The 13,127-nt window shown below is 33.2% G+C and overlaps 1 protein-coding gene across 8 annotated transcripts in view; it reads left to right on the top strand.

Annotated features, from left to right (window-relative positions):
* The window catches only part of AMPdeam (AMP deaminase), a 443,168-nt gene that overhangs the window by 304,415 nt on the left and 125,626 nt on the right, over positions 1–13,127 (top strand). For 7 of the 8 annotated variants that reach the window (XM_090412444.1, XM_090412439.1, XM_090412463.1 and 4 more), the window contains one exon: positions 8,030–8,074. The exons of the other annotated variant lie outside the window; for it this stretch is intronic. In XM_090412444.1, the coding sequence (XP_090268570.1) occupies positions 8,030–8,074 (45 nt within the window). The remainder of the gene's footprint in view (positions 1–8,029; positions 8,075–13,127) is intronic. 8 annotated transcript variants of the gene reach the window in all.

The following is a 13,127-nucleotide window of genomic DNA, read 5'->3' as shown; positions in this document are numbered from 1 at the left end:
ATAAAGAATTCGGTTGAAGAGAATTAGCATTTCCAACTCAACTGTTGGATTGTCTTTGTCATTTAGCAGCACGATCTTTTGTTAATACCGCACCAATCATACGAAAGCGGATGTCTGAAGTTTGAGAAACACTGCTCTACGTAACTAGAATACTCTCACACACCGCAAGGAAGCAATAAAGAAATCGCGTAATTTGGAACAGAGAAAATTTCCAGAAATGAAAATAATAAAAAACTGAGTATCGGCGTATAAGATGCACCCTGTTTTGCAGACCTATTTTCAAAGGAAAAAGTGTCTTATAAGCCGGCAAATACGGTACATCCTCTGATGAGATGATCAAATCCAAGACCCTCAATCCTCATGTGCCCTCTGTTACATACTGCCTGAGGTAGTTATCCCTCAAAATCTCAAACTCAATTTCTTTATTTCCAGTTGCTATCTCATTCGAGTCCATATCGCCATAAGTAAAATTGCCCATAATGATCATTCTTTCTTATTTGTTTGGCTAATTTGATTATACATTTCATAGTCACTGCCATCCACATTTCCTGGTCTATAACAACATCCAAGTATTTCATTCCATTCACCTCTCATACCATACTGCCTCAAAACCACTGCAATTATTTCCCTCTAGCATTTACTTTGTATGGACATAACTCTTTCTCTATCATCAGCACTCCTCCTCCCTTTTTATCCCTTTTATCCTCACAAAACACATCATATCCTTCCATCTCTATTCCTGTCAGGATGTCTTCCTCATCTAACCACGTCTCACTTATTCCAACAATTTTTGGGTGAACAGACTCAATTAGTGCAACTATTTCATCTGCCTTGTTTCTTACCTAGCATTTGTATATAAACACAACAGCTCATTCCTGAATCTACAGCTATTCCACTGATAACACTCATTCGATGTGATCTCTCCTTTCTCGACTGGGGCCATATCCTTTTCTGCTTATTCATTAATTAACAATGCAGATGTAGTATTATAAGTTATTAGTAGCATAACAGTCTAATTGTAACAAAAGTCTTACAGTTTAGCACTGACAGAACAGTGGTAGAAGATATTCAAGATGAATGCAAGCAGGAGTACTTATTACACGAGATAGAAAAAAGCTATCAGAAATTCCTCTGTATGCAATTGGAAGAACGATGGTACATTGTGTCGTTTGATTTGAAAGGACCTGAATTCAAATCTCGTCATGAAGAGGAATCTTTCACTTTTTCAAATGAATGCAAAATAGTTGATTTCCTATAGAGGTAGCTACTTTCTTCTGGGTTTTTTCATCCCACATGCAATCAAATTGGTCAGAAGAATACATGCAGTTTATAGACAAAATAAGCTATTAGTGGTGGGCAGTAGATACCATTGTGTATAATTGGTGGATTAAGTAATTAGTGGAGACTGAGTTGTGTGCAATACAGCAGAATACCCTTTCTTAATGATTCCTTAAAGGTATGGTGTAATAATAGTAAACCTGGAATATGGAAAATCAACCAGAGCAATATAAAAAGTTTTTACAGTGGTTATCCTGTATAATTCAAAACATATCAGGTTGAAAAGTATATTAAGTAAAGGTGTAAAAGATGAATATTATGATAGCAAGATCTGTCATAATATTGATCTTTAAAGAGGAAAATACAACTGAATGTTGTATTTACATGAGTATGGCAACTTGAGACTAGGAAAAAATTGTGGAAGAACTTGAAAAACAAGCTGAATTCAGGCCGAACAGGGTTTGTGAGGATCAGATTTTTACTTTCATACAAATAGTAGAGAAAAAGTAAAAAAATAAGAGTTTCTGTATTTAAGTTTCATAGGAGAAGATAGAGTATGTAAGCTTTAAGTATGGAGTAGGCATATGACAGTATTTCCAAAAGAAAAGCTATTCAAAACATAATTATACATTATACTGTGATATATAGCCAGCCTATTTATGACTTTATAATTATAACCTATTTATAATTCAGTGAATTATAAGTTACAAAATTGAAAAGAGGCATAGAAATCAGGAAAGCATACATCCAATCTTCACTGGTATTCATCTGTGGAGATCATACTATGGAAAAAAAGTGGCTTTAAACTTGATTTCAAAATTAGAGCTATTCAGTTCAGCTCTTTAGTAGATGATGTTATACCTCTTAAATAAATCCTGCTGATTTTTATACAAATTTTGTATAAAAATCAGCAGTAAAAAGGCAGAACTATGAAAATTGGTAAGAATGGTAAATATCAGCTGCATCTTGTAGGAAGAAACTATAGAACAATAAAGCATTTCATCTATTTAGAAGCAAGCAGTTTTTAGTGAAGATGACAAATTATATTTAGTTTTTAATTTTTAGTGGAACCTGTGGCATAGTAATTAAATAATAAAGTAACACGTAAAAACCACAGTGATATCTTTAATTAGTAAAAGGACAGATGTTTCATACTAAAATTAATAGTACATCTTATATTAGTGTCTGTAACAGTAATAGGAATGGAATACAGGCAAAACGTTCGGTGGATCACCTATTAAAATACAATTGTTACTGCATGCTAAGAAATAATAGAAATAACAAATTTAATCTATTAAGATAACTGTTTTTTTACATAAGATAAAAGTCTCCCAGATCTTTGAGAGAGACATACAGTCATTTCTATTTAAATTCATTCGGTGTAAGATAGTTTCACAACTTTCTTTGAATAAGCATTCATATTTGAATCTGCATCTATGGAGGAGAACTGCTTTATCCCACTGGACACTATGAGTAGAGTCAATACTGTGCTGCACCAGACCAGACTTCAGAGGTTTGTTATAATCAGTATTGATGTTCTTTTATTCTTTTTTCCAAAGAAAGGCCAGTTTGTCCAAAATAAGAGACATCACATTTGCAAGGTATTTGGTAAATGCCAGCCAAAGATAGAGAAGACAGTTTATCCTTTGTAGAAGGTAATAAAGAAGAAATTTTGTTGATAGGAATGTATGTTGGAATCAATCCATACTTTTTTAGAATTCTACCTATAGGTTCTCAGATTCCTGGAATGTATGGAATAGGAACTCTGCAGACTGTTGAAGAAACTTATGTAATAAAAATATTTATCTTAATAGATTAAATTTGTTATTTCTGTTATTTCCTAGCATGCAGTAACAATTGTATTTTAATAGTTGATCCACTGAATGTTTTGCCTGTATTCCATTCCTATTACCGTTACAGACACTGAAGATGTACTATTAATTTTAGTACGAAATATCTGTCCTTTTACTAGTTAAAGATATCACTGTGGTTTTTTATGTTACTTTATTATTTTATTAAATGCTATTTAGAAATAGCAAATTCTGTTTGGAAATAGACACCAGAATAATCAAAACTGGTATGATAGGGTGCCAGTTAAATAAATAAATTTCTGTGTAAATAACAATTAAGCTACAAGTGTTCAAAATATTTATAAGCAGATATCCATTTAGAGATCTATATAAATATTTGGGAATGAACAAAATGGTAACTTAGCAGAATCTTTGAAAATGAAGATATTAGATAGGAATTATTGTTAGCATTCAAGAATATGTGAGTAGAGCTAATCTGAGGTGATATGGTCACTTAAACAGAAAGAAAAGGTTCTCAAAACAGGATTTTTGTGTGTATCCACATGCACTTGTCAATTCTCCATCCATATAAGGCTGTTAGTATGGAGTGGGCTAAGAGTTTGATTGGCTGGATTTGAATATGAACATGAACCACCTTATCGGGCCACTTCAGCCTTTAGCAAACACAATCTCACTATGCAATGAAATTCCATCTACCATCTAAGGATATTCACAAAATATCTATACCCATTGTAAAATTCAGACCCTACAGCATGTTGAGTAGAGAAAAGGCTGGATTTATGCATAAGCTAGAAAAGTTTAAGACCTTGTATTACAAGAGCTTTGACTTCATAATGAAAGTTTATGTACAAATTCTTGAAGCTTCAATAATGAACCTTGCCATACTACACCAATGTCATCTGTGAATTTACACCTCAGTGAAGCTAAGGATGAATGCTATAGACAAGATTCAAAGTTCTCCATAATATTAGTTAGCCAGTATGTAAAGAATATATATTCTCCACATACTGGCTTAACTATATTCAGTTGCTCTCTTTGATTTGTTTGTATAGTTGATTTTGTTAAGTGAAATGATGAAAGTTAATTACAAAATCAAAGATCTTGGTAATCGTGATTAGTTAAGCAAATCAAGTGTATCTTCCAAAGGTATATTAGTGAATAATGAAACTATTTTTAAAAAAATGTTTTAATATTATAATTGATTAAAGAAATCTTTAAATGAAGACAAAGTTATTATTATTATTTGACACCTCCAGGGAGTCCAAAGACTCATCGAGGGAGAGTGTGCCAACAGCATCGAACGATTGGTCCCCTTCCTACTACTAACCGTGCTCAAACTTACTTAACTGAGCCATTAGTAGCAGAGGCTCTACCAATCAACCAACCTTTGCAGTTCAGAAATTTTGTTTTCGAAATGGAATGTATCTTTATAGAAAGATTTATTTACAAGCTCTGTGGAAGCGTCATAGTCTAGGCAGATGTCCACAATATGTGCTCAGTTTTTTTTTGCATTCCACCTATTTATGCAGTTTGTCTGTTAATTTGACTTTGAGTAAGATCATCAGTAAGATGATGATAGGTCATGCTTGAGTTTTAAAGTGATTTTCTGTAGTATTCACTTCTCTTCTGAGCTACTACTTTCTCTTTATTGGTTGTCATAATGATCAAATTACTTTTAATAAAACAAACGAGACTCATATGGTCCTAAGTTCACAAAGATGGTATTCGATTTAATTAACAGAGCCCCCAAAATTTATTGAACAGTTAATACTTCATCCTAGAATATAGTTTTTACACTTGAAACTGAAAATAACAATTACATCTCATTTTTTTTTTAGATCTTATTCTTTGCCAAGTAGAAGGCCTTTGATTCTCAGTTTTTTACAACACACACACATAGGACATCATATTCTTGTTGTATCTCACAAGCATCTTCCATAACAAAAATCTGACACTTGAGACATCCATTTGGCTTACTCCTGCTCTATGAAACTTTCAAACATGTGGAAAGGCTTATTTTAAGATCCAAGTCATTTTAAAATCTAATTAATATTTGTTTTCTCTCTTTTTCCAACATAGATGGCACCTAATTAGGACTTTAGTTCCTTGTGTTGTCTGTTACAATTTTTTTAAACTAGTCCCACTGTTATATCAAATTGTTATTTTGCATACTGTGACAAACTCTTTTTTGTGCTCTGAAGATTCTGGATATGATACCAGCAAAACATCAGCAGTTAAGTTAATATTATTTTCTTATCATTCTGTGTTGTCATCAATACTGTGAAAACAAGTACCATGAAATCTTTGTTATAACAAAAATTATATATAAAATAGATTTTGTTCTAAGGTTTTAAGTGATAGTTTAATCATTTGATCAAGAAGTTAACCATGGCTTGTCTGAGGAATCTGAGCATGTTGCGAAGATAATTTACTTTGAGATTGTTCCATGCTGTCCATAGCTTTCTTCATTTTTGAATTTTGCAAAGAATAAACTGTTCTCTACTGGCATTTGCTGGTTTCCAACAGATCCCTTACACCTCTGATTTATCTTACTTTGGCTACTGTAAAAGATATCTAAAGCAGTTTGTAATGAAAATTGTAAGAAATATCCAGCATTATGAACTAGAACAGTCCCTGCAGGGCATGCTGCTGCCTGCACACACAAGTTGTGCTGACAGAGTTCTATATAAGAGCAGGTACTTTATAAAGAAAGTGATGAAGCATTACTGCATCTGAGCGAGTCTAGTGAACTACAATGATTGCTATTGTGAGAACTGATATTATTTAATATTGCATTTATAACATGTAAAACAAGAAAGAGTCAGAAATATGGCTTAATATTAAATATAGATATTACCAAGTATGTGGTAATAAGCAACAAAACACAAATTAAGAATATCAACAGGATTTGTTCAAAATGTAAAGGCTTATAATTATTTAGAAGTAATGATTACAGAAGATGGAACAACAGTTATGGAAATAAAATCAAGAATAGCTAAGGCAAAAAGAAGTATTCTGGAATAATAAATTGCTAATGACGTCTGGAATAAATAAACAGACTAAAATAAGAAAAATAAAATCTATGTATGGTCTACTTTGAAGTGTGGATGTGAGACGTGGACATATACAAAATCCATAATCAAGAAATTGCAGGCCTTTGAAATGTGGTGCTATAGGAGAGCACTGAAAATTTCTTGGAATGAGAAAAAAACTAATTGAAGTTAATGGGAACCAAAAGAGCACTCACTGAAGGGAAGGCCTTATAAAGAGAAATTGCAAGATGGCAGGACATATATTAAGAGAATCCACAAGGAAAACATCACTGAAAATACTGGTTGGAAAATTAGAGGGAAGAAAATCTCCTAGTAGACAAAGGACTTCTTGGATTGATGTAAAGAAATGGATGGGCAACGAGCTATTATGAGATCAGAAGAATGAGAGAGGATTGGACACCCTGGTGTACCATGATTACTAACCTCCAAATTGGAGAAGCTACTTATGAAAAAGAAGAAAACAAAATGTTGAATAAGACTATTTAGAAATATGGCTTGAAACAAGTCATCAGTGTAGATAAAAAATGGTTACATAAGGTAGAATGCTAACGGCGGATTGTTTAAAACAATATTTGCTGCATGTGCATATGATGTGACAACATTGAGATAGTTTGAGAACTAGTGATGACCAAGGAGAATAAGACTGCCATATTTTTGGCAATGACATATAATCATTCTTATTCAAGTTAGAATGATGTATTCAGGCTTCCTCACTTACCTTAAATAAACACTTGTATTTGTCTACACGGTGCTGTGCTAATCTGGACTTTTCAAGGTTATAAGGGATGTAGGATTGATGATCCTCTATTTCTTTTCCACAGAATGATCAGTTTGTCCAAAATAAATATCATAGTCACAGGGATCTTGATAAACACCTAGAAGGGTAAGAGGAGACGGTCTGTCCTTTGGAGGGAGGTAACCAAAATGAGAGTTTGATAGGAAAGAATGTCTGTCTTAAGTTGTATTTCTTTAAGTTCCTAGAAATAGCAGAAATGCTGAGGATGTAAGGAATTGGAACTCTTCATATAGCTTCTTGGAGCTAGAGTATAGGAATCACAGATCTACTGTATTTGTCTTTTGGAGAAACCATTTTTTAGCATAATGTTCTAGATGTTATCAATTTTCAACTGAAGGACTTAAGGGTTGCAACAAATAACACATATACATGCTTGCGTAGATTCTTTGTAATGCCCATCTTTTGCGAAGGATGATGAGCTGAATTATTTAGTATGTATAGGCCAGTGAAGGTTGGTTTATGGTACACAGAAGTAAGTTCATTATGAGAATTGAAAAGCAAAATGTCCAAAGAAACCAGTTTACCTTCTTTTTCAATTTCCATGGTGAATTGTGAGGATATAGCCCATTTATCTTTTCCAGAAACTCAGCCACATAAAGTTTCCTTGTTCTGATCTACTCTAGCTGTAATAAAATAAGAATGAACAGTTTATTATTCTGTAATAAGTTTGCTGAGTTTCATGTAATTTTGCATATATTTGTTTAATAAAATGGTTATCAAAGACATTATTACTATTACATTAATTTGATTACTTAGAATCATAATAAAAGTTCTTAACTATTAATATTTCTAGATTAACTCGAGTAATAAAAATAAAAAATAATTTTCACTATTGCTTTCCACAAAGTTCCATTCAGTTTTGAACTCTAGAACTTTATGTTTTTAATGTGAAAATAAATTGCACATAGTTATGCAGGTGTATCCACAAAGTCCCAGTAAATCTAGAAATGAAACAAATTAATGCAATACAGTTCTTTAAGTCACAAAATTAAAAACTGATCAGGACTTTGTGGCCCCTGTATATTTACCATGATTTTGATAAAGTCTAAAATGAAGATAATTGTGATTTTTGTTTCTTTTTTCCTTTGGAGATGATGACTAATGACATGAAGATATTAAATCATCAGGAAGAGCAAGTAAGGAAGACGTGCATGATTATAAAAGATATGAATTTATGACTACATTCATTTCAAATATTTTTTCGAAAATAATACTTTATCTCCAGAGGAAACAAAACTTGACTAATTTATGCTGTTTTTTCTTAATTTCTTAACTTATGTTTTTTAATTGTAATATATAATGGAGTATTTTAATACGTGTAAATATCTGATTGCACCTTTATTCCATTGTGCTCATATAGTAATATTCATATAGTCTTTGTAATTTAGCTCAGAATATGTCAGTTGTAAAGGAGGAAATAGAGTAATCTCTCTGTTATCTGAATGCATTGGGAAATCACTTTGCTGGCCAGATAATTAAAGATATGGTTAACTGCAAATGTACAGTAATATGGTGCTGTACTGTAAGCACACCTTTTATTCCATTGTGCTCGTATAGTAATATTCATATAGTCCTTTGTAATTTAGCTCAGAACTAAATCAAAACTACTGGATTTAGAATCTAGTAGTTTTGATTTAATTCTAAATTCAATCAATTGGATTTTGATTGAATTCTAAAAATCCATTTAAATAATTGGATTTGGAGCGTGTATTATGTTCTGTTTTTACCTTATGTGGATTTTAAAAACAGAACAGTTTTTTTTTTCCTTTCCAGATAATTAAAGATATGGTTAACTGCAAATGTATAGTAATATGGTGCTATATTGGAAGTTGGATGATATACTAATCCATTCAAGGGTTAGTTAAAACTGTCTGGTTATTTGAGAATCAGATAATTGAGAGATCACTGTACTATAAAATTAAGCCGATAGTTTTTGAACACATGAAAGTAATTTTAGAATGCTTGTTTGAAGCATTAAGCCTTTCTTATTTAAAATAAATCATGTTGAAATATTCTAAGTAGAAAATTGATACATGCACACACACACACACACACACACATATATATATATGTGTGTGTGTGTGTGTGTGTGTGTGTGTGTGTATATATGTATATATATATATATATATATATGTAGTAATACTTTGTTATTTAATGTTTTATGTGAAATGTACCATGGATAAGAAAGGCTGTACTTATTATGTTTATTATTTATATAATATTGAAAGAAAAATTATAATTAGTGACTATTACAACATCATTGTTCATTTGTGCCAAACTGAAGTTAGAATTACTTATAACGTTTTTTTAATTCGATTGCTTATGTAGTTCCTTTTTTTTTCTTTTTGCAATCGTATATACTCCTTTTTTTTAAGTGTATGTTATAATAATTCTCAATCTTCCACCTAATCTGATTTTCATATGAGAAATTTTAAGTTCTTTAAAAACATAATCCTTTATTAATTTGCTGTGTCATCTATTACACTGTTGATAAAGATTCTGTGACTAGGATCAGAATCAAAACAGTTAGATTCTGTGGATTTAGAATCCAGTGGTTTTGATTTAATCCTAAATTCAATCAATTGAATTTTGATTGGATTCTGAATCCAGTTAAACAATTGGATTTAGAGTATAAAATTTAGAAACAGAACAGTTTTTTTCCTTACCAGTAATCTGGACTAATTATTGTTTAATACTAAAAAATTAAAAGATAATGAAATATTTTATTAGTAATAATTTTGTAAAATGAATATGAACAGCCTGAATTCACATACTGCATATTTTATTATGTTTACAATAAAGTGAAAAAATAAGAAATTATTAAAAATACACATAAATTTAAACATGCTTCTTCATATTTAGTTCCCTCTTTTTATGTTTCTTACCCATTAAAGGTTGGAAACTATTTCACATTTGGTCTCTATTATTATTCTGGGCAACTCCAAGGAGTCGACAGACTCATCGAGGGAGGCCCTAACATCATGTCAAGAACAACTATTCGACATTCGCACAGTATCTATCATACCTTGCCTTGAACTCATTCACGGTCGTAGCACCCACCACAGACTCTGGCAGCTTATTCCACTCGTTCACCACTCTCCAAGTAAAAACCTAGCTCTAACACCCTTGTCAACCACGCTCTTGCCCAGCTTCCATGCATGGCCCCTAGTCTTCCCACCACCAGTCCTATTTTCAAAAATATCTTCTGGATTAATCTTATAGTAACCCTTCAGTAATTTGAATGTCTCAATCATATCACTCCTTTTCTGCCTATCGACCAATTTTTGCAACCCACAAATCTTCAACCTATTCTCATGAGGTTCATTCCACAGACCTGTTATCATCTTGGTCAGTCGTCTCTGGATCCTCTCCACTTCCTCCCCATCACGAAGAAACCCTGGCGCCCATAACTGGGCATAGTAGTCCAGAAGGGGTCTTATCAAGGCTCGATACAGACGTACAATAACTTGCTTGTCTCTGTATGTTAAAGTATTTTTCAGAAGCCAAGTGATTTGATGAACTGATTTAGCCACGTTTGCAATGTGCCCCCTAAACTTAAATTCCCTATCCACCAACATTCCCAAATCCCTGGCCTCATCAATCGCCTGGAGTATGATTCCACCAATGTGATATACTGCTGCTATTCTTTTCACCCCAAAATGCATAACCTTACACTTTGCCACATTAAATTGACATCCATTTTTCCTAGCCAATCCTCCAAACTATACAAATCATCCTGTAAAATTTTGACATCCTGTGCACTCACAATTGCTCTACCCAACTTTGCATCATCAGCAAACAAGTGAACACTTCCTCTCAGATCCTTTCCTATATCATTGATGAACAAATTGAAAAGTAGTTGTCCAAGAACAGAGCCCTGCAGCACACCATTAGTCACAAGCCATCTTTTAGACTCAACTCCTGAATAAACAACTCTCTGGTATCTCTCCATCAACCACCCTCCTATCCATCTCACCAACCCTATATCCATCCCCATCTGCTCCAGTTTACTGATTAGAGTTCCATGTGGTATCCTGTCAAAGGTCTTGGCAAGGTCCAGTAGAATCACTGTAAACCCATTACCTTTATCCAGTTCAGCCATCACTGTGTTATAAAATGTGAGCAAGTTACTGAGGCATGATCTACCCTTCGTAAAACCATGTTGTCCCCCATACAATATCCCATTTTCATCTATCCAATCCTGTATTCTTTTCTTGACTAATTTCTCTAAGACCTTGACAATGATTCCTGAAATGCTAATCGGTCGGTAATTTACAACCACAGTCTTGGAACCTCCTTTATGCAGTGGAACTATTTTCCCTTCTTTCCACCCCCCTCGGGACTAACCCAGACCTGAGACTCAAATTAAACAAAATGGTCAAGGGTACTGACAATTCTTTAGCCGCTTCTCGTACGACACGAGCTGGTATACCATCTAATCCCACAGATGCATTGACATTGAGGTTATGCAATAGACTACTATTGCATAATACTAATTGCATACTCTATCTGGAGACTATCATGGAATAAGGATGAATGGTCTCACACAAGGCAATAAAATCATTTCTCATGTAATATTGCCTTGCAGGCACCTTTGCATGTCATTTTTTGAATAAATTAACAATTGTCCCTCCCCATCCCTCCTGGACCATTATACTGTACTAACATTCCATTTTCCTGTTATTATTGCTACGTTACTATGATGTCCTTTAAAGTAGGGAACCATTTGTTCTTATCTGATTGCACTAATGTTTCAGGAAATAATTGCAGAGTAAATGAAAGAAGTGAATTTTCAATGATATTCTATTCCTATCTTATAACACTTATTGTATGTGATGATTAAGTAGTATTTTATAATTTTCCGTGTTATTGTTTTCCAAAAACCTTGAGCTATGTCCCTGATTTCCAGGCTTCTATTTTATTGAGACATATTCATCTCTTTTATAATTTCAAATTTAAGTATAACAGACATCTGCCTGAATTTTGAGAAAATATTGTAGTTAGGTACATTTTTGTCTGTTGTTTTAGTTTGTAAGTAGCAATATTTTGTAAATTCTCCTTGAATACCTGGAAATAATGTTGTCACTTTTAAATGGTCTTGTACCTTATTACTTTCATCATACTTGAATATATTTTCAGTCTGCTTTATATTTATTACATGGGCAAGAAGTAAAGAATTCTTATTTCTATAATAAATTTAGTTTAATCCTTTACCCAAGTGTAGGCAAACAAAGTTTGTGCCTGAAGTAGTTCAGAACTGAGGCAACTCGTAGCAAAGGTGGACCAAGATCTCATCACTCCTTGTGGGAAGGGCCACTACCCAGACCGGTTTCAACCTTTATTGAGGTCTCGTCAGTGGGAGGCAGACCCAGAAGTGGTCTGAGAGTCCTGAACTACTTTAGGCACAAACTTTGTTTGCCTACACTTGGGTAAAGGATTAAACTAAATTTCTTATAGTCTAACCAAGTGGAAAATAAACTTCCACCATCTTTCTCTAAATCCAGAGTAAATTAATAATAATAACAATATAATCACATATATATATATATATATTGTGTGTGTGTGACCTCTCCATTGCTTCTGCCTTAGTATCACCACTTCTGGGTCTGCCTCCCACTGACGAGACCTCAATAAAGGTCTAAACCAGTCTGGGTACTACTCTTCCCTTAATGCATAGCTTTATTGTCTGCAAGGAGATGTGCTTTGCATTATGGGAAAAATCTCAAACAAGGAGTGGTGAGAACTTGGTCCACCTTTACTACGAGTTGCCTCAGTCCTGAACTACTTCAGGCTCAAACTTTGTTTGCTTACACTTGGGTAAAGGATTAAACTAAATTTATTATAGCCTAACCAAGTGGAAAATAAACTTCCAACGGCTTATTTACTATTATGCAACAGAATCATAATTTCACAGCAAGTTCTCTAAATAGGCCATCTTGGATCTGGTGAGTTCTATTGGATGAGATCTGAGATTGAGAAATTAACAAAATCATTCAGTTCCTGCTGGTCATTCAAATGTTTTTTGACAACTCAAATGTTTTCATCTGATAATTTCAGATGAATTAAGATCCATCAGTACTTGAATATCTTGCAGCAGTGGTGGAACCATTGCTGGAAGATGTTAAGAGTGAGACTGCTAGTTTTATGATAGATTCTAAGTTTTGGTATAATGTAAAATATTTTTAGAAA

The sequence above is a fragment of the Typopeltis vanoorti genome, chromosome 2, assembly GCF_054136105.1.
Source record: "Typopeltis vanoorti isolate ZY-2024b chromosome 2, IOZ_Tvanoo_1.0, whole genome shotgun sequence".
Taxonomy (NCBI): Eukaryota; Metazoa; Arthropoda; class Arachnida; order Uropygi; family Thelyphonidae; genus Typopeltis; species Typopeltis vanoorti.
This window is presented reverse-complemented; position numbering and strand designations above follow the sequence as displayed.